This window comes from Curcuma longa, chromosome 19, assembly GCF_044706935.1.
Source record: "Curcuma longa cultivar G26 ecotype Majalengka, Jawa Barat chromosome 19, ITB_CL_G26_1.1, whole genome shotgun sequence".
NCBI lineage: Eukaryota > Viridiplantae > Streptophyta > Magnoliopsida > Zingiberales > Zingiberaceae > Curcuma > Curcuma longa.
The window spans coordinates 120,526-145,191 of record NC_133879.1 but is presented as its reverse complement, the minus strand read 5'-3'; the positions used below and the strand labels follow the sequence as shown (position 1 = coordinate 145,191).

The following is a 24,666-nucleotide window of genomic DNA, read 5'->3' as shown; positions in this document are numbered from 1 at the left end:
TGACGTCCCGCACCAGCCGCAATCTAGGACGAAGATTCTACAAATGTGGGACAAATACCTGCCATTGCTGGTATTGGGAGGATCTTATTTCTGAATACATCCAGCAACTCCAAAGTTTTGAGTCAATACAGAACCATTACACAACGATTCAACACTATTCCGGATCTGAATCAGACCTTACCAACCTGGAGTTATTGGCAGAAGACTTCGCCAACCTCGAAATATGCTCAAATGAAACTTTAACCCCAATTCCAGAGATGTAATCTGTCAGGGTTAACCATCTAACTCTGGATGGCTTGTGATCTGCACACTTCTCATAAAACTTTACTATTGCCTTGCTATCCGTTCTAATAACAATTTCTCCTTTGTCCAGATAATAGATTTTAAATTTTTCTAGGCTAAGAATCACCGCCTGAACTTCCGCATCAATTGTGCTTTTGATTGGGTTGAACCTCCCACTTGCATATGCACAAACCTTTTCAGACGCTCTCGGATCTCCTTTGTTTATTTTCCACTTACATATTCCTCCCCAGCCTTCCATGCAACCATCCGTTTCCAGGATAATAATAACGTTTGCGTTTGCAGTAAATTGTTATTGAATTTAAAACTAATTAGTTTACCATTATTTTCGTACCGCCTTCAGCACTCAACAAGGCCATTGGATGTCAACGCGTGGCACGTCAGCCACACGATGGCTTAGGGGGTTATGATAGAGAACGGAACAGCTCATTTGGAATTTTAAAAGCAGCAATTTAATTTCTTGCGAATTAGGTAACTTTCGACCTAAGATTTTAGAGCTATTTCATGTCAAATTCCTAATTCTCGAAGGCGAATACCGGGCTCGCGAATCCAGATCGTCGCTTCGGAGGATTGTAGGATCTTCAGTATGTTGCTTTTCTATTTGGATTTTCCTTCTGATGCGATTGTTTGATGTTTGCATGCCGCTTCTATGAAAGTCGAGATCTTTGTACTGTGTTTTTTTCTTCGAGGCATTTTAGTTCCCCGTAGAGTTCATTTTAAAATGTCAGTTTAGGTTTTCGATGGCGATACGCTCTCAAAGCTTTTTCTCTTTAGGCTTTAGCCCTATGTTTGAACTGGATTTTCCGTAGGACAGTTTTAATTTGTCAAACGGAGTGGAATTTGGTGAACTGACGGTGAACTTAATGATGTCAATTTTTTTTTTCTCCTTTTCCCCCTGAGAGATCAATGCATGTATACACTTATTTCCTTTGTGGTTGGTAAACTTCATTTGACTAGTCCAAACCCACCACATGAATGGAAGAGATAATATTATTGGCACATGTAGGACTTGAACACAAGATTTCGTAAATTTTAATGTCGTGCTAAAGTTAATTGACTAACCACTTACCCAGATAAATCTCAAACTATTAGGAAAAGGGCGAATCTTTTTATATCCTTATTGGCTTGTTCTCAGTAACATTTTAAGAAAGCTGAATTGTAAGTTTTATGAAGAGACTGAGTGCAAACATATTTCACTAAAATCCTTAACTATCTATATATTTTGAGCTTTTAGGTAATATTTGGTACCTGAATTTGTTATTGTAAATTTTTTAATTTCATTTGAAAAGCAATTACACTCTATCTGACTAGTTTTGTTCACTTGTTCAAATGGATAATAGGGAATCACCTAGTTTTCAACTGCACCTACGCTATTAAAATGAACTTCCTAATTTACAAGTTAATATTTCATTAGTGTTATTGAAAACTTGGTTTAATTATTTGAGGAATTATTTTATTAGATTTTTAAACTTGTATATCAAATTAAACCATAGAAATTGTATGACTATTACTACTGTTATTGTTAAAACTATTAATGATTACTTTAGCTAGATCCGTGTTTTGACTCCTCAACCCCTTACACCTTTAACTTTTGTTGATTTAATGCATAACCACAAAATTATTATTTGTCTTTGAATATGACCAACCATTGTAACACATTTCCTCTCATTTTATCATCTATTAAATCTACAATTTAGCTCCTCCCTATCAGAGTGATCACAAATGAATAATTTTTTCTTCAATTATATGTAGTTTGTTTTATTATCCTTAGAGTGCTTCTATTTATCTCCACTCGGTTTATCATGCCATGCATTTTGATGTGATCATTTTATTTTGATGCAAAGGCAACACGATAGTTGCCATGGCAACAAATACAGTTAGAAGGCGGCATCATAAACATGTTTCTGACAGTAGAAATGAGTATATGGACTCGACAAAATTTGACGCCTTAAATGAACCTCTCCTTGGAAACAACAACTATGGGGATCATTATAAGGTAAACCTTTCATAATTTCCTAACTAGATAAAATTGTTAACTTAATTTGAAATATATTTATACATTATATATCAGTTGTTGTTTGTTCTTTCAAGGGATATGATGATGCAAGCCATGGAGATTTCGATGACAAAAGAAAGGAAGTAAACCTTCATTGGACATCTCTTTTCTCCAATTTGATTGCTCAATGGTCTCAGTGGTTAGGTATTGTTTCTTTTATGCACCATCAATATTTTCACATGTTCAAGTAGATAGGTCTTATATTAAGTAAATTGCTTAACATATAGTGTGTAATGTTGTTACATAATGCTAATGCATGAAATTATATATAATATTTTTCATCATCTCTTTTGTGATTTAGACAGTGAAGTATTGCAGTTTGTGCCACTGATTCTTTTCTTTGCAGCAAATCTTGTCCTCAGCTCTGGCTCATTTTTAGGAAGATTTGTACCACTTCCTTCTTTAACAATGAACGAGGACAACCTAATTTGTCTCAGTCCCTTACAGGTAATTGCTTTTTTCCTATTATTTTGTTGAATCTGAATCATCATGAACATATTGTAGAAAATATATTCTGACACCAATATGATTTTTCGATGGTCAAATAAATGTTATTGCATATTTATTCCTACAAGTCCATTTTGAGAGTACCTAGTAGTGGTGGTTTTGGTGAATGGAAGCTGGGTTGTGTTTAAGTTAGATCCTAGGTACCCAACTCAAAAGTAGACAATTGACAAGCAAACCATTTGCATAAATTATTGCAGAAGATAATAACAAAGCATGGGTAACAATCATGAGGATATGATGCTTTGAAAATCGAAAAGTACTTGCAATCAGTATTGACACGACACGAGTGGAGATTGTGTGCCTCAACTGGCAATTTCATGGGTTTGAATGCCTCCACAGTAGCCCAGCCTTATAAGCCTTAGTGTAAATTTACTAGGTTAACTAGTAAAATAAACAAAAACAAACAATAATGGAATCTGTTATGTTTTAAAGAATTACTGTCCTGGCTTATTTTTATTGAACCCTCTTATTTTACAATAGTTATCTGCATCAATTATGCTCTTAAGGAATTAAACTGTCTGACATATATGTGCATGTTATAAAAAAATGTTTCCATCATGTGGATGAAAAATGGTTTATACTAACTTTCTACAAAATACTATCTATAACAACTTAGCTATACTACAGTTCCATAAAAGGAAAATTTTGAGAATCTGACTAGGATTGCCAACCTTTAGTTACTTGTAAATTTGAGAAATGATTCAATGAAAAAGGGTTCTTAACTAGCTTTCATATCCATGGTAAAAGAATTTCACGAGTAATTTTCTTTATGAATTTTTTCAACTCTATTTTTCTGGAAATTTTACTCTGAAATCTGTAATTGCAAAACAGTTATGCATCCTAAAGAAAAGCTGGCCAAAGATTTGGCTCTGTTAGCTAACAGAGCACCGAGTTGTAAAATCTCTAGGTGTTTTAAGACACCAACCTCGATAGACCTAAACATTTTACTTTTTTCTTAAATTTACAGAATGAGCTTCAGGCTTCTTTTCTTAAAACAAAGTTTTATGGAAATGAAAATTTAGTAAGTTGATTATCTATGACTTTTTTATTATCATGTTTTAATAAATCATTAATAATGAAGATTTTTGTAGATCCTAATAAAGTCACTTCAACAAAGATTCTAAAGTTTGCATCCGTTGCTTCATGGTTGAGATTAGGCCCTCAAAATGTTTTGTCTTCCATGGATCATTGTGTTCCATTCTTCCTAATTTTACGACAAACATGCATAAAGGGGTGGATTATGGAAATAGACAAAGAAAAATTGTGCTCATATTGTATTGTTGATGGAAAGGGACTGAGATAAATAGAGGAAGGTAAAAAGAAACATCAAACTGTTGCACAAATGAAGATAATCTGGAATGCAGCATGAATCTAGTTGAAGGTGGGGGCTAGAGAGTGACCTAAGAAAACTTTATTAAAGTAATAAAAAGTGACTTGATTGATTTGGATATCACTAGTGATATAGCCTCCAAAGAATTTAGGTATACGATTCATGTAGTTTTAACTTCCCTAATTAGTTAGCATTTACAAGGTTCCATAAAAATAACGATTAGGGCAGGAAGGAAGAGAAAAGTGATGCGGATTCAACAGGGCAAACTTCTGAAGGTCATAACTTTTAACTCGGTTGTCAAAACGAGGTGCGGTTAGTCGCTAATTGAAGCTCTTTCAGAGACCTCTATTCAATACTGGATGGAATTCGTACCGGCCCACTTTTAGTCCCGTCAGACATCGTTTAGTATCTTTTCAGAGGAATTTTTTATTTTTAAGATTTGAGGGTATTTTTGACTTTGCAAGTTAGGATTTTATTTTGGGTCTATTTAAACACATGTTTAAGGGGTTTAAGACGGTTTTGAATTAATACTATTTATGACATCATCGTCGTTTTCTTCCCTAAACATGAGTTTGGTTGTATATTTCCTGATATTCTTCGGTAGAATCAACAGTTGTAGAAGATTGCTTCTAGTATTTATGTGTGAATTAACGGATTCAATAATTTCCGCTACGTCAACTGGTATCAGAGCTTAACTGATCTTGTGTCATCATGACACCGAGGAGGCAGTTGCGTGTTGACAACGTTCACCATGTTTACGAATGTGACATGGAGCAGCGAGTTCAAGAGATTGTTGATGACCGGATGGAGCTGATGATGAATCAACTCACAGAGAAGATGGCCGGGATGACGGGGAACATGAATAGGAGTTCGGTCCGACGCAATAACAATTATCGAATAAACTCGGAAGAAGAGTTGGGCGTTTATGAAGAAGAGGTTCCCCGCAAGTAACGCAAAACAGTAGTTGATGAGGATTGCAAGCATTGGGAGACAGGTATGAGAACTGAACTTCTTGAGTTCCATGATAGCTTACAACCTAAGGAGTTTCTAGACTGGTTAGCTTCCATAGAGGAAATTCTAGATTTTAAAGAGGTGTTAGAAGGTAGGTGTGTATCCTTGGTTGCGACCAAATTGTATGGGAGTACTGCATGATGACAATAGTTGAAATTGACCCAAAATAGATTGGGTAAGGAAAAAATTACCAGGTGGAAGAAGATGAAGAAGCACATGCGAGCGACCTTTTTCTATATAATTTCCAATGATTACTGAATCAGAGGTTGCAGAACTTGAAGCAAGACACTTGCTCCATGGATGAATATACCACCGAATTTTTTCAGTTAATCGCTAGGAACGAAATACAAAAAACTGAAGACCAATTGGTGGCACGCTATATTGGGGGTTTGAAATATCAGATTCAAGATACTGTGAATATTTTTGACCCCGTTTCTGTATCTGCTACACACCAGAGAGCAGTGTTGGTGGAAAAACATACACGACGTAATAATAGAAAATTTCTTACGTACACTGTGAGTGGAGGGCCTGGTAGTGGTGTTACTGGGGTTGGTAACAAAGGTATCAGACAATCTAGTAAAGGAAGTGGCGGTATACGGTGTTTCGGCTGCGGAGAGATTGGGCACAGCTTGTGAGAGTACAAGAAAGTTGTAGGGAATAAGACATTGTTTATTGAGAATGATGATTGTGAAGAAGTTGTAGTAGAGGTCACGGGAGACCCAATGTATAATGAGGAGGTCATGAAGTGCTATTGGAAGATGATGTCAAGTCGACATTAGTGGTTCGACGTTCCTGTTTTGCGTCGAAATCTATAGTGGATGATGATTGACTGCAAGTAATATTTTCTAATCAACATGTACATTCTTGGTAAGATATGTCATTTTGTGATTGATGTTGGAAGCTGTGAAATATCGTGCCTGCTGAAGCTATAAAATTGAATATTCAGACGGAACATTATCCTAGACCCCATAAATTGGCTTGGCTTAAGAAAAGTGGGGAGGTATCAATGTCTAGAAGGGTCCTTGTCTCTTTTTTTGTTGGTCTGAAATATAAAGATGTTTGATGTGATGTAGTGGCTATCGATGCTTGCCACCTTTTGTTAGGCAGACCTTGGCAGTATGATAGAGAGGTGTGTCATGATGAACGAGCTAATACTTATAATTTTATATTTGAAGGAGCCAAAATTATGCTACTACTTGACATACAAGCGGTGGAACAACCAAAACCTACAGGTGAGAGGTCGACTTTATTATCCATAACTTAGTTGGACGAAGAGTTGCAAAAGGCAGAAAAGGGGTATATGTTGATGGGTAAGGAAGTGCCTGAACCTAGCATTGTACCAGAGTTAGTGGCTTCACTGATTGCAAAGTTTAGCTATATTTTTCTTGAAGAGTTACCAAGTTAATTGCCTCCTCCACAAAATATCCAACATCATATCGATCTGGAGCCAGGAGCTTCTCTATCGCATAGATCCCATTATTGGATGTGCCCGCGTGAGTATGAAGAATTGCGACGACAAGTGGAAGAATTACTGGTTAAAGATTATATAAGGGAAAACATGAGTTCTTGTGTTGTACTTGCTCTTTTGGTACCAAAGGATGGATCTTGTCGTATGTGCGTGGATAGCAAGACCATCAATAAAATCACTATCAGGTACCGTTTTTCCATTCCTCGTTTAGATGATTTACTTGACCAGATTAGTGGATCAGTTGCGTTCACCAAATTGGATTTGAAGAGTGGGTATTATTTTATTCGCATTAGGTCGGGGGATTAATGGAAGACAACTTTTAAGACTAGAGAGGGGTTGTATAAGTGACTTGTGATGCCTTTTGGGTTATCCAATGCCCCTAGTACTTTTATGCATATGATGAATCAGTTGTTGCGGTCGTTGATTAGTAGGTTTGTTGTGGTTTATTTTGATGATATTTTGATATATAGTGCGACTCCAGAGCAACATTTACAACGCGTGAGGGTGGTTTTTGGTGTGTTCCATAGGGAAAAGTTTTATGTGGTTATGAAGAAGTGTGTGTTTATGGCTCCCAGGATATTGTTTTTGGGATATATGGTTTTGGGAGCAGGTTTGGAAGTTGACAAAGCTAAAGTACAAGTAGTTAGGGATTGGCCTACACCGTCGATCTTAATAGAAGTAAGAAGTTTTCACTAACTGACATCGTTTTACAGGCATTCAGTGCTTCTTTCAGCAGCATCATGACTCATATTACAAATTGTTTGAAGAGCAACATGTTTGAATGGACTGAGGACGCAGAGTCAATTTTTCAATTGATTAAAAAACAACTCACAACAACACCGATTTTAGTACTTGTAGACTTTTCACAACCTTTTGAGTTACACAAATGCTTTTAAAGTTGGTATTGGCGCAGTACTCAGTCAGAATGACAGACCCATAACATTTTTCAGCGAGAAATTTTCTGGAGCAAAACTTAACTACATCACTTATGATGTTGAGTTTTATGTCATTGTACAAGCGGTGAGGTAGTGACGTCACTATTTATTTCATAGGGAATTTGTTTTGTATATAGATCATGATTTATTGCGACACCTACACCAGCAAGACAAGGTGTCCACCCCGCCATGTGAGATGAGTTACTTATTTGGAGCAGTTTTCCTATGTGGTTAGATATAAAGCAAGGATTGCTAATCGGGTGATAGATGCTTTGAGTCACAAGAGCAGCTTTCTAGTTACTATACGGGTTGAGGTGCTAGGTTTTAACTCATTTCATGATTTGCTTATTATTGATCCTTATTTTTTGGTGATCCTGCAAGACGTACGAGTTAGAAAGAAGACATTTTTTTTGTTGTATGATGGGTTTCTATTTAAGAGTAATCAGTTATGCATTCCATCTTGTAGTCTTCATTTGTAGATACTCAAGGACTTACATGGTGAGGGTCATGTCGGTCGGGACAGAACATTGCACTTGGTTCAAACTTCCTACTTTTGGGCCATATTGCGATGAGATATCGAGAAATATGTGCGGAGGTGTAGTATTTGTCAAGTCTTATAGGGGACGACCACTAATGTAAGATTGTACATGCCTTTGTTGATTCCTTCTCGGCCATGGGTTGATATTAGCATGGATTTTGTGCTGGATTTGCCGCGTACCTAATGAGGTAGTGATTCCATCTTTGTTGACGTTGATAGATTTTCCAAGATGGTTTATTTTATTCCTTGCAAGAAGACTACCGATGCTGTTATGGTGGCGCAATTAATCTTTCGGGATGTCTACCGTTTTCATGGATTGCCTACATCCATTGTTTCAGATCCAAACACTCATTTTCTTAACCATTTTTGGCATAGCTTATGGAAGATGGTTACTACACAGTTGAATTTCAGCAGTGCATATCATCCTCAGACAGACGAGCGGACGGAGGTTGTGAATAGGTCACTTGGAAATTTACTGCGATGCTTAGTAGGAGACCATGTGAAGAGTTTGGACCAGAAGCTGTGTCAGGCGGAATTTGCTCACAAACATGCCGTGAATCATAGTACTGGTTTCAACCCATTCCAAGTGGTTTACTCAACTCAGCCTTGTGGTCCATTAGATTTGTTGACATTGCCTAGCAAGGGTACGATACATGTTAAAGCAGTTGATTTTGTGAATTGCTTACAAGAGGTCCATAAAACGGGACATGAGCATCTATCCATCTCTAATTGCAAGTACAGATACACGGTGGACCAAAAGCGACGACACTTGGGGTTTGATGTTGGTGACTGCGTGTGGGAAGTTTTGTCGAAAGATCGTTTCTCCGTTGGGGATTACAACAAATTGTCAGCCAAAAAGATTGATTCGATCGAGATTATTGAAAAGATATGTGTATTGTTTGAAGTTGTCTAGTTATCTCCGCACGGTTGATGTTTTTAATGCCAAACATTTGATTCCTTTTCATGATGATTCTTCTGATGATGATGTGGCCGGCAATTCGTTGATGAATTTTCTCCACCAAAGGGATAATGATGCTGGTTCAACAGGGTAAACTTTCAGAGGTCATAACTTTTGACTTAGATGTCAGAACGAGGCTCGATCGGTTGCAATCGAAGCTTTTTCAGAGGCCTTTATTCGGTAATGGGTGGAATCCGTACCGGCCCACTAGATCTGTTTGACATCGTTTAGTACCTTTTCGGAAGCTCTAAACATATTTTTTACTATTTATAGTAATTTTTAATTTTTAGGATTTGAGGATATTTTTGACTTTTGCAAATTAGAGTTTTATATTTGGTCTATTTAAATGCATGTTTAAGGGTTTTAAGATCGTTTTGGATTAATACTTTTATAGTAGCGTCATTTTCTTCCCCAAACACGAGTTTGGTTGCTTATTTTCTAGTATTCTGCAGTAGAATCAATAGGTTGTAGAAGATTGCTTGCAGTATTCGTACATGAATCAACGGATTAATAGTTTCCGCTACGTCAAAAAGTAATTAGTGATAGGCAAGAGATATGCAGTATTCGTACATGAATCAACGGATTAATAGTTTCTGCTACGTCAAAAAGTAATGAGGGAAAGATAGTGATAGGCAAGAGATATTGTTCCAAAAAAGAAATTTTGCAAAATGAGGATGAAAACCATGATTGGAGAGAGTAGTATCAAAGCAGAGTGTAGAATGGAGTAGAGACAAATTAACAATTAGGTAATGGAACTTTTGCTAGCAAATGAAGAACTTTCTGCTCGTTTCAAAATGCTTTTGATAAATGACATAATTTTACATAGTTTTATGCTAGATAGAAGATGCAATCTTTATTATAACTTTCTTCTTCTTAGTTATTCTTATTCTTAGGAAGAGATGAATTCCTAGTCGCAGGCAACTAGATGCTCATGTGCTTCTTAGTAGGTACGTTCAGGCAATAGGCCATTAAGATCACTTGCTTGACAGATTTAGTACACACCAGCAATGTTTTTCTTGTTTTTTAGTAACTTTGTATTTGTGCCTTTTCTTTGTGAGTGAGAGGAGATTAGGAGATGAAGGCGAAAAAGAGAGCAAGGAGAAATTCTAGAGACTGAAGTGGTTGGGGAATAGGCTGAGAAACAAATTGAGAGAGAGGTTTGGTGTGGTGCCGGCAAAGACCACAAAAAAGAGAGAACAGGAAAAATAAAGAAGGTAAAAGACTAGGTGGAAACAGGTGTGTGATTGGAGGGATCCAATAATCCAGCATCAGGTTCAGGGGCTTATCTAGTTTTTAAGCCTCATGGTTATTTGGATTGAAAGAAACACAAGGGACATTCATCACTTGCTTGTGGGAGGGTACAAGTGGTTTTGAGGTGGAGTAAATTATCTAAAATGTGACTTGATCGAGCAGATTGACTTTCCAATTTGGCTGATTTCACTGAGTTGAATTGTATTTCTTTTGTCAAATGAAGTTACACAGTGTCATGAAGGCATACTTTCAACCAACAAAGTTTTTGAGCCGAGTTAATAGTTGTCATACATGATTCTATTGCTACCTGGTCATAGAGCCAGTTGTCTTGCTGATGAATTTCTTGCGATCCTATAGCCTACAATGCAGTTACTGACACTAATTTGCATGCAGACATATATGTAAATTTGGTTCTATTCCGTCAGTATCGGATTTTACTTGAATCCACAAGAATTATAACAATACAAATAAACTGATGGAAAATAATATTAACAATTGAAACAGTACCCTTCTATTTGCTTTCACTAGTTGTTTTTCACATTCTAGGCTAGTATGCAAATAAAGTGGGACAAAAAAAGGATACTCTTCTTTTTGTTTCTCTATACTGATCATGACCTTATTTGGTTGGAAAAGACGACATATTTTCCACATCAAGGTAATATAGCATGTTGTTGTCTATCCTTAGATGTGGTAATACTCTTCTTGTGACAACATTAAGAGTTTAATATGGCATTTTAACTGCAAGTCTAGTATCTTTCCGTAGATTAATGCAATAATGACTTCTTATGAAAGCTTGTTCATCTGTTATTATGTACTCATCTTTGAAGGAAGAGAGATTGGGAAGTTTAAGGCAAAGATTGGAGATCCAGTTTGATGGCTCTTGTTTGGATCATCAAGTACCACTCTACATTGATTATGACTTCTTTTATTTTTTACATAGAACCTTGTGTTTACAGCCTTTTGGATAACTGCAAGCTAACAGATTTATGTTGCAGGATGCTCTGAGACATCTCTGGCGTGTTGCCTATCTTAATAGAGAAATTCCTCCTCTTAAATCTGAATTATGGAAGGAAATGGGTTGGCAAGGTTGTGACCCATCGACAGATTTTAGGTAAGTGGAACTTATAGTTCTACTGATACCTTGAAAAGATTTGACTTTTTAGATGATTGTGATGCTGAATTTGTTTGTAGGGGTGGCGGCTTCATATCCTTGGAAAATCTCATCTTTTTTGCCCAAAACTATCCGGTAGCTAATTTTTCCTTTAATTTTGTTTCCTTTTATTTTAGTTCTTCTGTTTCATAGGCCCAAGTCGGTATTTGTCTCGTTGCATGGATCAGAATTCTTTCCAAGCGTTGTTACACAAGAAAGAAGGTAGAAGAGCTGAATGGGAGTACCCTTTTGCTGTAGCTGGTGTTAATTTGTCATTTATGCTGATACAAATGCTAGATTTACAATCAGGTGGTTTGTCAACTATAATCTGAAAGGCCAGTGCTGTACATTGATTTAAATCTCAGTTTTTTCCCCGTTTCAGTAATGCCATCTAGCAAAGCTGGAATTCGGTTCCTGGAATTGCTTGGAGAAGACGAGAAAGCCTTTGACAACCTCTACTGTGTTGCTTTTCGCATGTTAGATGCTCAATGGCTTGCTAAGCGGGCATCATATATGGAGTTCAATGTAATTGCTCTTTTTCTCATGTGCCCATTATGAATATTGGTCCAACATTAGTTTACCCTCTAACCCTAGTCGGCTTTTGTTTCTCCAGGAGGTTCTTAAGTCTACAAGAAATCAGCTGGAGCGTGAGCTTGCACTAGAAGATGTGACCAGTGTGAAAGATTTGCCTGCATACAACATGTTGTTGTAACAACCTGTGTGATTCACTGATTCAGCTCCCTGTGAGACGGTAATATATATATACTTGTCTAGTAAAAATGTGAAAAGAAGATATTTGTCAATTTATAACAACGGTAGTTCCTTTGAGAATTGTGTATATCAGTTTTAAGTGAAGGTGAAGAATTCTCTCCTGGTTTTGTTAGCAAAGCCTACTGTGAATTAATTACCAATAACGTTCAGTTCATGAAGTCTTTCTCTAATGTGTGTTCTTCCTTTTATGTTGGCTACTTCTTAGCTAATCAGAACCTATAGTTGCTCACTCTTGAAGCTCTTGACAGTGGATAGGACAGTGCATTGCCATTTCCCCCATTCCACTAAGAATGATACTTTGAGCCTGCAAACCTTCTACACCAATGCCACATTTTTCTTTGATAACCATATCAAGGTGCAACAGTCAGTGCTTTTATGACTGATTACCTTTTGGATCATCATCCACAAGAAAGAATTGGGAGGAATGAGATTGACAACAACAACAACAACAGAAAAAAAAGCAATAGTTATTTTTAGGGAATGCAATAAAGTAGAAGTAGAATAAAGATTTGGTGGGTTTTCCTTTGACTTTGGCTCATTCAATAATAACTTCACTATTTCAAAACAATAATTCTTCGGCTTGATACAATTCTGTTAGAAATGAAACTTCAAAATAAGAATCACTTTCGAGGCGCCCTTGGACCTTGTTCTTGTGAATCTGACATTTTGATCTTACAAATCCTGAACTTTAAGAGGACTCACTGTATTCTCAACAAATTTCTAGTAAGAGATTGAGAACATCTACAGTTTAGAAACAGAAAAAATTATTTGGTATTGTAGTTAGTTGATCTTGATTACACTCTTGGTATGACATTCCTCCTCTTACTAAGTATCCATCTCATGGTTTAAGAAATCTCATGACTATGATTCCAGTCTCTTCAATTTTAGATGAATCGAAGATCCAGAGCCTGAAAGCATTTAATTTTAATAACCACAACAAAAGCCTACATGCTGATCTTTATTAAAGTAGCATAGATACATTAAAAGCTAACCAACAATGGAAACATTTCTCTTCTCTCTTTCATAATAGAGAAAGAAATGAGGTGGTTAATTAGCTTATTCTCCACACACCGCACGACACTAAACGATCAAGAAAGTAAAGGACTGACAAAACTATCGAGCTTTTTGCAGCTATACGTGGTGCTTTTACACTGTGTAATGCTGCTGGATGTTGTCAATGTCAAGTCCCTTCAGCTTGATCACTGATTCCACATGGCCCTTGAGAGTCTGCAGCTCCCTCAGCCTGTAAATTAACCAAGAATTAGCAAGATTATTAATCTCTCTTGTTCAATTGCATTGATACAGATGAACTTACATATCCTATTACCTACTGTCTCAACAAACTCTTTTATGAAGCTAAGCAGAAATAACTATATATTTACCTTGCAATCTCTGCTCGTCTCTTGGCCTGCTCAGCTATCTCCGAAAGCTCGCGGTAACTGCTCTTGTCCCCAAAGAGGGTTGAAGCTTCAGGTGGTTGGAGACCATGAAGTGTTCTCTGTGTAATTGCCCATTGAGCTTCCCTTTCCTCCCGTCCATAATCTTTCTTGGTGGTGAATGCAGTCTGTACAATATTAACTCGTCAATGTTGCAGATAAAAGCAACCTTACTAGAATTAGTTGATTAAATTAAGGTCTAGTGTATACCTTCCTATCAAAGAGAGAATCCCAGGCCTTTCCACTTAGTACATACCGAATAGCGAACTTAATCCAGTCAAGTGGAATGAAGGTAAGAAAACTGTAAAGCCAGATGATTGCTGCCCAACCCCATCCACAGCCTTTGATGTGGGCAAAGTTCCAGTTTGCATACACAGATATTAGTGTAGCAACCTGATGAAAAGAATTAGTAATTATGTAATGGCTGAGTAGAAGGTGTAGCAGATTGTGGACATATATACACCAGAGAAAGGAATCTGAGGAACTCACTAGTTGTGCAATCACAAAAGCAGTGCAAAGTAGAAATCCAGGTCGCTCGGTGAAGCACCAACCGCGAGACCGAGTAACAAATATCAGTGCTTGGCTGATAATACTCACTTGTAGATACAATGCAGCCATCATCTCATGGTCATTGTATCTTATTGATCTAACATTAAATTTGTTCTGCATACAAAGATTTTTTTTTCTTCTTTAGGTCCATAGAGTACTAAAGACACACAGTTGGGCATGATAAAGATCATATACCGGGAAGAAGTCAGTTTCTTTCATAGCCCAAAAGAAGAGGACAGTCATCAAGGCCAAGTAAGTTCCTAACACAATGCCAGTAGTAAAAATTTCTTTCAATTTCCAACTGTCTGGAAGTGGGGATGGCTTGACGCGATCCTTAGAGATTGTCATGATGGTACCTGTAATTGGCATTAGATGAACAAAATGATCGAACAAAAGATTCAGATAGTAGCCATCAAGTTTCTTACATTAGGTATGTATGTGCTCACCATCATTTAGTATGGCGATGATCAGAACCATGAAAGGCGAGAAGTCAAATTTCCATATCAAAGCAATAAGCATAAATCCAAGCTGTGGAAAGAAGTTGCCTTAAATCATAGAACAATCCCAAAGAGAATTGGATCAATATATGCCATTTTATTACTTACCACAATACGGATGGTTATGGAAACAGCATAGATCTGCCATCAAATGGGAAATTAGGCAGTTGAACAATGCTGAAAAATGAGAAGGGATTGAGTCATTGAATTGATCATACCGTGTAGTTCTTCATCCTCTGGAAGATGGTTCGGCTAGTAAGAACAGCACTGATGATGACACTGAGACCAGGCTCAGTCAGGACGATGTCGGAAGCACTTCTTGCGGCGTCGGTGGCATCAGAAACAGCAATGCCAATATCGGCCTTCTTCAAGGCTGGAGCATCATTCACTCCGTCTCCAGTCATTCCACATATATGCTTCCTTTCTTGCAACTTCTTCACAATTTCATACTTGTGTTCTGTTCCAAAGCACACCATATTACAGCTAATCTTTATAATATTTAAGGTTTGACAGTGTGGATGCAACATGAACAGACCTGGGAAAACTCCTGCAAACCCATCTGCCTTCTCGATCAATTCATCGATCGGAAGTGAAACAACAGACTCATCCTTGTTGTGCCCGAGCAATGAAGAGGAAGGATACATATTTGTGCCCATTCCAAGTCTTCTACCAGTCTCCTTTGCTATCGCAAGTTGATCACCTGAAGAGCATATCCATCCATTAACCAAAGCTCCACAAAGCAATTGAACTACTTTAGACTCGAGAGCAAAAATGTCCAATTACCAGTGATCATCTTCACATTGACACCGAGGTTGAGAGCCTTGCTGATGGTCTCGGCACTGTCATGCCTCGGGGGATCAAAGAGCGGCAGCAAACCAACAAATTGCCATGGCGCACCAGGACTCTCTTTGCTCTTCTCAGGAACCTCCTGCAATTGCAATCACATCACGAATATGAAGCAGTGATTAAGGAAGGAAACTTGGAATACAAACAGCAAGTGTTTCGATCACAGACCTGCCTTGCCACTGCCAAAGATCGAAGCCCACGTTCAGCAAACTTGTCAATTACTGTATGGGCTTTTCTCCTGACATCCTCTTTGCAATTGCAGAGGTTCATGATCTACACAAGTCCAAATTTGCATGCCATAGTTGAACTAGGCTTAATTTGAACACCACAGGAGGCAGAATATTACCTGTTCAGGAGCACCTTTGCTGGCTCGATGCCATTTGCCCTCTTCATCGATGTAAGTGAGCGCTGTTCTCTTGTCAACGGGATTGAAGGGAAAGAAATGCACTTCTCGGATCCCTGCTCTCGCCTGTGTGGTACAATTCATCATGAAAATCCCAACAAAAAATTGGTCCTTTGGTTTTTTCTACGAATGTTTCAAGTTACGTACTTCCTTTTGGTCTGCGAGCATTCCGACCATGGCGGCATCGATGGCGTCCTGGTTCTCTGTCCTGGAGGCTCTTGCAGCGAGCAGGACGACGTGATCCTTGTCGACGCCCTTGGTGAAGACCTCGATGAGATTCTTGTCGACGCTGAGCTTGTTGAGCGTGAGGGTGCCGGTCTTGTCGCTGCAGAGCACATCCATGCCGGCCATCTCCTCGATGGCGGTCATCCTCTTGGTGATGGCGCCCTGCTGGGAGAGCTTATGGGAGCCGATGGCCATGGTCACTGAGAGAACGGTGGGCATGGCTATGGGGATGCCGCCGATCAAGAGGACCAGGAGATTGTCGATTCCGTCGCGGTAGGTGCGGTGCTGGATGGGGTACATGACGATGATCTCGATGAGGATGCCGGTGGCGATGGAGCAGATGCAGAAGTTGCCGATGGAGGTGAGGACCTTCTGGAAGTGGCCCACCTGGTTGGTGCTGTCGACGAGGTGGGCGGCCTTGCCGAAGAAGCTGTGGACGCCGGTGGCGATGACGACGGCCTCGATCTCTCCCTGCTTGCATGTGGAGCCGGAATAGATCTCGTCGCCGGGGTTCTTGGTGACTGGGAGGGACTCACCGGTGAGGGCGGACTGGTCGATCTTCAAGGGGTCGCCATCCAGAAGGCGGGCATCGGCGGGGATGATGTCGCCCAATTTGATGCTGATGATGTCGCCGGGCACCAAAATGGCCGCGTCCTGCTCGCTCCACACGCCGTCACGCAGTACCTGTCAGAATCGATCATGTGCATGCATGCATCAACGTCGAAAAAGAATCAATTGGTTCGATCTTCTTTCTTAGTTCTCACTTTGGTTTTTGGTGCGAGGCGAGCCATGAGAGCTGCCGCCGCATTCCCAGCGTTGTTCTCTTCAATAAACGAGATGGTGGAGTTAATAACCAGCAAAATTACGATCCCAACGAAGTCTTCCCAGTCCGGCGGCTTCCCTCCTCCGTTCGCCAGTGCAATCGCCATGATCGCCGCCATCTCCATCACCCACGACAGCGGATTCCACATGAACCCCAGAAACTTCAGGAACTTGCTTTCCTACAAATACCAAAACTCCGTCCTCATTTCTGTTCACCCACTCGAACAGCGTACTACTCCATTAATCGAAAACCAAACCTTTTTCTCCTCCAGCATGTTCGGCCCGAAGAGTTGGATCCGGTTGGCTCCCTCCTCCGAGCTCAGACCCTCTTTCGTACATTTCAGCTGCTCGAATACTTCTTCCATGGGAATCTTTTCCTGTGAATTCAGGTACCACAAAACTTTCTAAGAGATGTTATCTACCGAGCTAATTGCTCAGCAAAGACCGGCTGAAGATCAACAACAACAAGATTGACGACAGTGAATAGCTACAGTTGCTTACCAGATCGACAGTCTCATTCTTGAGATCCTCCAAGCTCGAAGCTTTCTCACCTCCCATTACTCTCTCCTAACTTCAACGATATCACCAGTAAGGTTGTGGAAGGTTGCTTATGATATCAAGAAGAAGCTACCATTCGATCGTTAATAGAGCGGGAGCAAGAAACAGAGAAGAAGAGAACGGGAAGCCTGTTCGCCACCCTGATAAGATACCTCTTTTTATACCCGGGGACGCAGCTCCCCCCACGTCAACTTGGCGCGGAGGTGGGACCAGATGTGGCCTGATTCCTGCTGCTAAATATAAAACTCTGTTTGTTTATATGCCTGGTTTTTTTTTTACCCGGCCGTCACTTTCGCGCACCCGCAGATCGCACGCGACGTCGTTACGCGTGTCGTGGCTCGGAGCGCCGTCAGGACCATCCAACGGCGCGTAGTTAAGATGGCTTCATAGTCCATTTTCAGTTCCAGAGTACCCGCTTCTTAATTGGTCTACATTTCGTGGCCCACTAACTAACCACCGAGAACGAAGGTAATGATGTGGCGAGGATGAATAAATAAATATCTCAAAAATTTTTTTTAAAAAAAAATCACACTACAGAGTTGACTTTCCAAAACAAATGGGCCCACTGGTCTGTCTCATTTTGTTTTTATATTATCGCTGGTTTGTCGTTTTATTGGAGTGTTTAATTGTTTTTTTCCTTATAAACCTGATAATTTCTTGTTTCGTTTCCTTCCAATTTTATTGGATGTCTTCACAGTGACACCTGATAGTTTCTTGTTGTTTAAAGATTAATGGCCGTGAAATGATTTTTGATTATGGGATTAGAATTAATAGCCTCCAATAATCACCTTTAATGAGTCTTGTTTCATTCGAATGAATTTTGTTTTCATACAGAGATTTGAACGTAGTAATGCTACTTTGCATGATCTAGTGCCTCATCGACAAAAATAGAAGAAGAAAAATTATTTAAAAGAAAAAGTAAGATATGCTAAATAACTAGAGAGAAATAATAGATAGACTAAATTCATATATTCTTCTTATTATTACATGACATGCCCGCACGATTAGAATTGTGTCTTGATATACTAATTCCATGACATTAATTTTGAGAAGAATTGGTGTAGGTATAACCAAACTCTATATGTTTGTTGACTAAAGTAAAAAAGTTAAGTAGGTTAAAATTTATCAGATATTTGACAATGAAAAAGTTCAAGTTGATTATGGTTAATCTAATATTTGACGATTTGAAGTTCAATAGAGAATTAGCGAGGGTGAAGTCCAAATGAGTTGAGATTGATCAGACACTTAATAATGAGAGAAATCCTAATAGATCATAGAGGATCGAATGTTAGGCATCATGTTAAGGTTGATTAGATGTTAAACATTAGATGAAAAATCCTTACATCCTAATAAGTCAGTTAAAATTAATCGATTGTGATCAATATTGCAACTATGATAACAATTGATTAATGAACATTAATAGTCAAATGTTGACACTTTCACAACAAGGGTTTGAGAAGAGAGTGTTGTTGTAATCAACATATATTCACAATAATATGATATTGCCTACTTTAAGTTTAAGCCATCATGATTTTATTTTTGAGCTTTTAGATACTTGCATCTTATAAATTCATGATCTTTTTTATGTATTTTCAATATGAGACTTTGATAGTATCCCAATATATTATTTGTAAGGATAGAGATCGTAAAAGATTTCTATGCTTCTTCTGAAAGGTATTTGAGAAATTTTTTTTTAAATTATGGTAGAGTGGACTAGATTTTGAAATAACAATCTTGGCAGATTAAGAATCAAATAAAATTTTAATATTATATTTGCACCGATTTCATTTCAAATTTCACCATATAATCTAATCGATGAATCAAAATTATTCACCTCCCTTTTAGCATTGCATCGGTCCCAACAAAAGGTTGGGTCATGCAAAAAACAAAGGGCACAAAAATGTTTGCTTGGCTCACTAATTAAATTAAATTTAGGCATTTAAAATGTTTCAAAATAACAATTTAAAATTAACTTCCATCCGCAAGGCATAACTAATATTTATTTCTTAGTTTTAGATTATCCATTTATTAATGGGTTATCAGATAAATTGCATGAAGTGTCATTATAATGCCACTTTTTTTAAGACCTTGAGTAATTAATGGCGAGTGAGCATTTATTTTATTGTTTAAATTAATGGGTTATTAGAACAATTGCATGAAGTGTCATTATAATGCAACGTTTTTAAGAACTTGATTGATTAACATGGCCGGTGAGCATTTATTTTATTTTATTTATACTTTATCATATTGATTATGTCAAAGGTAGAAGTATATTAATCGAGTGTAGATAATAATATAATATAATTAATAAAATAAAAAAATTTATAATCATAGAGTATCATAAAATAATTATCTTATAATTATTCTTTTTGAATATTCATATTTTAAAATATTTTTATACAATAGTTTCATTATGATTGGTTAGAAATATATCTTTTTCTACGTAATAAAATTATCATTCATCAATCATCACTCATTCGATTATGCAATCTGTCTTTCACAATTCTCATAACAGAAAATATTCTCTCTACAATCATAGTCGCAACCGGTAGAATTAATATCAATGTTAAAAACTTATAAACCAACCGATACACCATACTTTTCTTTAACATATACATCATACTTTTCTTTAACATAACTAACTTCTTTGAAAGATCACCAATGCCTTTCAATATTTGAAATAATTTATTAGTGTTAGGTTGCAAGGGTGCAAACATAGTCCGACATCTAAAGTACATGGAAAAGATCATAGGGTTAAAAGGATGGAAAATATCTCCATTGGTATGAGACCTTTTAGGGAGAGCCCAAGAACAAAGCCATGAGGGTTTAGGCCCAAAGTAGACAATATCATATCATTGTCGAGATATTTTGATTCCATCAGTTTTAACAATTAGAACGCATATCACATATATTAGTTTCAAGTTGATCATCAAGTATGAGGAGATCAAATTTTGAGAAATCCTATGGATAAAACTTAGTTAGTTGCATCAATTTTTTCTTGTCAAAAGCCAAAAATAAGTTTTGTGGACACAAACAAGCTACACAAAGAAATAATTTTTTACTACCTCTGAGAAATGATCATTTATCTCTTGAAGTTGCATAATAATAACACATATATAGAATAAATCAACATAATAGTGATGTAAATTTATTACTTCTGATGGATTATAATGGAGACGATCATGTGGTGTCTAACGTGTGAATATATTATATATTTTGAGAACAACAATGTAATGTTACGTTGTTGACAAACATAGTGAACCTTTTCTAAAAATGAATCTTAATCATCATCTCTCATACTTTGAAGTCGGTGTTTGCATACTTATATTAAATTCATTGCATTCATAATATCTTGATCTTTCTTTTGTAATGTCGTCGATAATTCACTCGAAATTTCTAAGACATATTTCATCAAGTGTAGATTGAATGCAAAATCAAATGAATATATCGACTCCAATAAATTAAATGCCTTAGTTTTTTGAACATGAGAACTAAAATCATCTTCTGAAATATTGAAATTTCACCCCTCTCAAATGCCTCAATAATAAAATCTAAATGTTTCTCCTTTAAAAGATCAAAATGTATACAAGATGATCTAACAATATTTACCATATCACTAATAATATGAAAGAAATTAGAAATTAAAAGATTTTTCTTAGCCACAACTATAAGAGTTAGTTGAAGCTAATGGACAAAATAAAATATGTAAAAATGCACATGAGTTCTGTTGGATTGCAAGGGTGCAAACATAGTCTCATATCTAAAGTATATGAAAAAGATCATAGGGGTTAAAAGGATGGAAAGTATCTCCATTAGTATGAGGCCTTTTGGGAAAAGCCCAAGAACAAAGCCATGAGGGTTTAGGCCCAAAGTGGACAATATCGTATCATTGTGGAGATATTTTGATTCCATCGATTTTAACAAGTGGTATCAAAGCGAGACCGCTCTTCACCGGACTAACCGTCGGATGTGCCATGATCCAGATCTAACCATATGGTTTAAACCTTAAACAAAGGAAGTGGGTGCTCCAGTGTCTGAATCAAGAGGACCAGACACCAGGTGACAAGTCCTAGTAGGTCGGGTGGACCGAGAGGCAAAAAGTCCTAGTTGCGACTAGGTGGGAAGTCCTAGTAGGTCGGGTGGACCGAGGGGCAAAAAGTCCTAGTTGCGACTAGGTGGGAAGTCCTAGTAGGTCGGATGGACCGAGGGGCAAAAAGTCCTAGCTGTGGTTAGGTGGGAAGTCCTAGTAGGTCAGGTGGACCGATGGGTAAAAAGTCCTAATAGGTCGGGAGGAAAAATGAAGAAAAGAGAAGGAGTTTGTATCAACAAGGAGAACCTAATGGGTTTGACTTATCCTTGGTTTATGAATCTGAATAGAACATGGAAACAAATGGAATGCAAAAGAAAGAAGTTAGGAAGGAAGGCAAGGGTTCATTGATTAGCATTTAACTATACCCATGTCTACCACCTCACTCACTCTTTCCTTGAAATTTCTTTTCTCTTAAATTTGTCTTTCTACATTTCCTAATTCCTTTGTTTCAATTATTGAACCTTACATTTTCAGTAAGCCTAGTATATGTGGATTCCAAATCATGAATGGTAGTGGAGAGTAGAAAACAAACAAGCCTATGGTAATGCATGAACTTAAGTTGCTTGAGTGAGCTCCATTTCCCTTTTGATCATGAATTAGAATTAGGGTGAGAGCCACTGATTTATCTATTGAAAACAACCTCGTGAGATTTTGTGTGATGCATTTTTCTCAATTAGTCATGAAGAGTGAAACTTACTATGCGGTTAACCAAATACAAGGGTTAGTCCATGGCTTAAGCTTTTGAGACTTTACAAGCTTAGATAATTTTCTTTTAATTGTTTCTAATCATGATTGAGAATGATCTAGGGGGTACAATCTTAGTTTGGTTTTGTTGACTTGAGCGGGACGCTCAAGGGTAAGTGTGGGGGAATTTGATGAGCTAGGGTTTCTTGCCTTTTAATTGATTCAATCTTTGGGTTTTGCATGAAAATAATTATTTATTGAATCGATTTGATCATGTTTGTGCTATATTATATAAATTGAGGCTTGATTCTAATTTTTATGATTTTATGGTAATTTTTGCATTAATTGGATTTTAATTGATTTTAGGGCTCAAATCGGACCCAACTCGAGCTCAACCGCGATCAAATCGAGTCAAATTTGCCAAATCGATCAAGCCAACATGGAGGACATGACCTAGATCAAGCCTGATAAAAATCTCTAATTTTTTTGGAAACCCTAAGCTGCCCTAGAGCCTAGATCAAGTTTCGGCCGTTGGATTCAAAATGGATGGTCCAGATCACGCGATTAATCAAAGGTATAAAACTTAGCCTTTAATCGGATGAACAGTGAGCCGCTACTGTTCATCGTCCCGCGGAAGAGAAGCTCTGCTCGGCGACGTACGCGTAGGGAAGCTCCCGTCCACCCAAACTTCATCCATTCGACTCCTTGATCTCTGAAGAAGCTAAAGCCGGCCGATTGGGTATTCTCCGGCGGCTGGAAGGCGCGCGACGGCAAGGGGTTCTTCCGGCGGCGCCACCCTGTTTTCTCGGTTTCCAGGCATCCGCTGTGCAATCCGGAGCCGCAAGACATTGGAGGGGTTCTCCTATGATTGCGTGGCACCCTTGCATTGACAGAAGCACCATCGGAGCTAGAAGAAGCAGTGGATTCCGGTTTTGCCAGCTCAAATAGCCTCTGCACCTCACTGTTCTCGGCCGGAGAGGGTTTCTTCGGGTTGTGGATGGTTCGGGTTGCAAGAAAACAACACCAAAGACCATCTTCAAGCTTCCACGAGATTCAAGAGCTTGTTGACACCGAGCTGAGGAGAATTGAAGGAGAAGGGAAGGATGGACGCGATTTCTGAATTCTGAACTTACTGTTTCTGCAATTTCTTTGTTAAACTTCAATTCTGATTTCGTAACCCAATTTAAATCTCATGAATTTGGTTATATGATTCCTGTTTAGCTGTATTTGGATTCAAATTCATTTTAGAACTTGCTTGGATTAGCATTAAGCCTTCTCAGCTGAAACCTTTTCTGATTTCCCCTTAAGCATACTGTTCCGTGCCGTTTTGGCACTGTTCTGTGCCGGTTTGCTAGGGTAGGCTAGTTTGAGTGTGGATTTTGTTGCTAACTAGGTTTAAGTGGATAGTTACATAGCACAATTGCTCTATAAGCTAGAATTGCAATCGGATATTTCAGCCTAGTCGTTGTTTGTTTTTTTGTTCTCTAATTGCATTTTAGGTTTTAGCTTTTTATTTCAATAATTTCGAGTAGAGTTTTGAATTAGGGTTTCGTGATCATCGGTTTCGATTCCTAAATCTCTACCATCGTTTTAACCTCTCGAAATTGATTTGAATTGCATCCTAGGATTTGTTTGATATTTTAGTTCAATAGTTTCATTTTTAGATTAGTTAATTGCATTTTTCATTTATTTGTCAATTTTGAATTACATTTCATTCTAAAACCACAAAAACCCCATTTACCTTAGAAAACCCCAAAAATACGACACGAAAAGCTCAAATTAAACAACTTTTCTACTAACCTTGGAAAAACACGACTCGAGGCCCCTATACTTGCTTGCTTGTGTTTATCGTGGGTTTTCGATATTAAAAATCAATTTGCAACCCTACTCGTCTATCGTAGCTATTACACTGCAGGTGAGGGAACTTACCTTAGTTTTGAAGTTTCTAACGATTTTACCCAACAGAAACAAATCCTTCCTCCAAGCACTTGCCTTAGATCTCCTTGAAACTGGGTGAAACCTCCCGGTCAGAGGAACTAACGAACAGAGAAGAAGGGTTCTCGGCAGAAACAAAGGAGTAGAGAGGAATATATATAGGAAAAAGGAAAAACTTCGGTGAGGAGCAGATTATATAGAGAGGTGAAGGAGTTACGCTCGAGTAAACCCACTAAGTGCCCATAACTCCCCATAACTCCACGTAGTTGTATGCCATTTCATAAACCGTTAGCCTTAAGTGACATTTCCCTTCTGTTTTTAACAAGAAATCTTCACTTGCACATAT

At 38.0% G+C, this 24,666-nt stretch overlaps 2 protein-coding genes across 5 annotated transcripts; one reads left to right on the top strand and one right to left on the bottom strand.

Moving 5' to 3' along the window:
• The first annotated feature begins 2,107 nt into the window (after positions 1-2,107).
• LOC141812509 (uncharacterized) lies at positions 2,108-12,429 on the top strand. Its single transcript, XM_074700499.1, is given in 9 exon segments — positions 2,108-2,296; positions 2,392-2,500; positions 2,703-2,803; positions 11,182-11,250; positions 11,350-11,465; positions 11,546-11,600; positions 11,693-11,813; positions 11,887-12,029; positions 12,118-12,429. Coding segments are annotated over 9 exon segments (1,002 nt in total). The 3' UTR covers positions 12,217-12,429.
• A 992-nt stretch (positions 12,430-13,421) lies between these two features.
• Positions 13,422-22,070, bottom strand: LOC141812534 (plasma membrane ATPase-like). 4 transcript variants are annotated; one of them, XM_074700526.1, is made up of 16 exons: positions 22,062-22,070; positions 17,311-17,424; positions 16,996-17,232; positions 16,154-16,915; positions 15,950-16,072; positions 15,772-15,876; positions 15,541-15,685; positions 15,293-15,457; positions 14,976-15,214; positions 14,866-14,898; positions 14,707-14,788; positions 14,456-14,616; positions 14,201-14,374; positions 13,922-14,104; positions 13,658-13,839; positions 13,422-13,518 (listed from the first exon to the last, which is right to left on the bottom strand). In XM_074700526.1, the coding sequence occupies exons 1-16, from the start codon at positions 22,068-22,070 to the stop codon at positions 13,422-13,424; spliced, it is 2,811 nt and encodes a 936-aa protein (XP_074556627.1). The 4 variants fall into 4 exon arrangements, with proteins under 4 accessions (XP_074556627.1, XP_074556625.1, XP_074556624.1 ...); XM_074700524.1 differs by lacking the exon at positions 22,062-22,070 and adding an exon at positions 17,555-17,611 and having other exon boundaries at positions 17,311-17,430; XM_074700523.1 differs by lacking the exon at positions 22,062-22,070 and adding an exon at positions 17,555-17,611 and having other exon boundaries at positions 14,976-15,457; positions 17,311-17,430.
• Between the last annotated feature and the right edge of the window lie 2,596 nt (positions 22,071-24,666).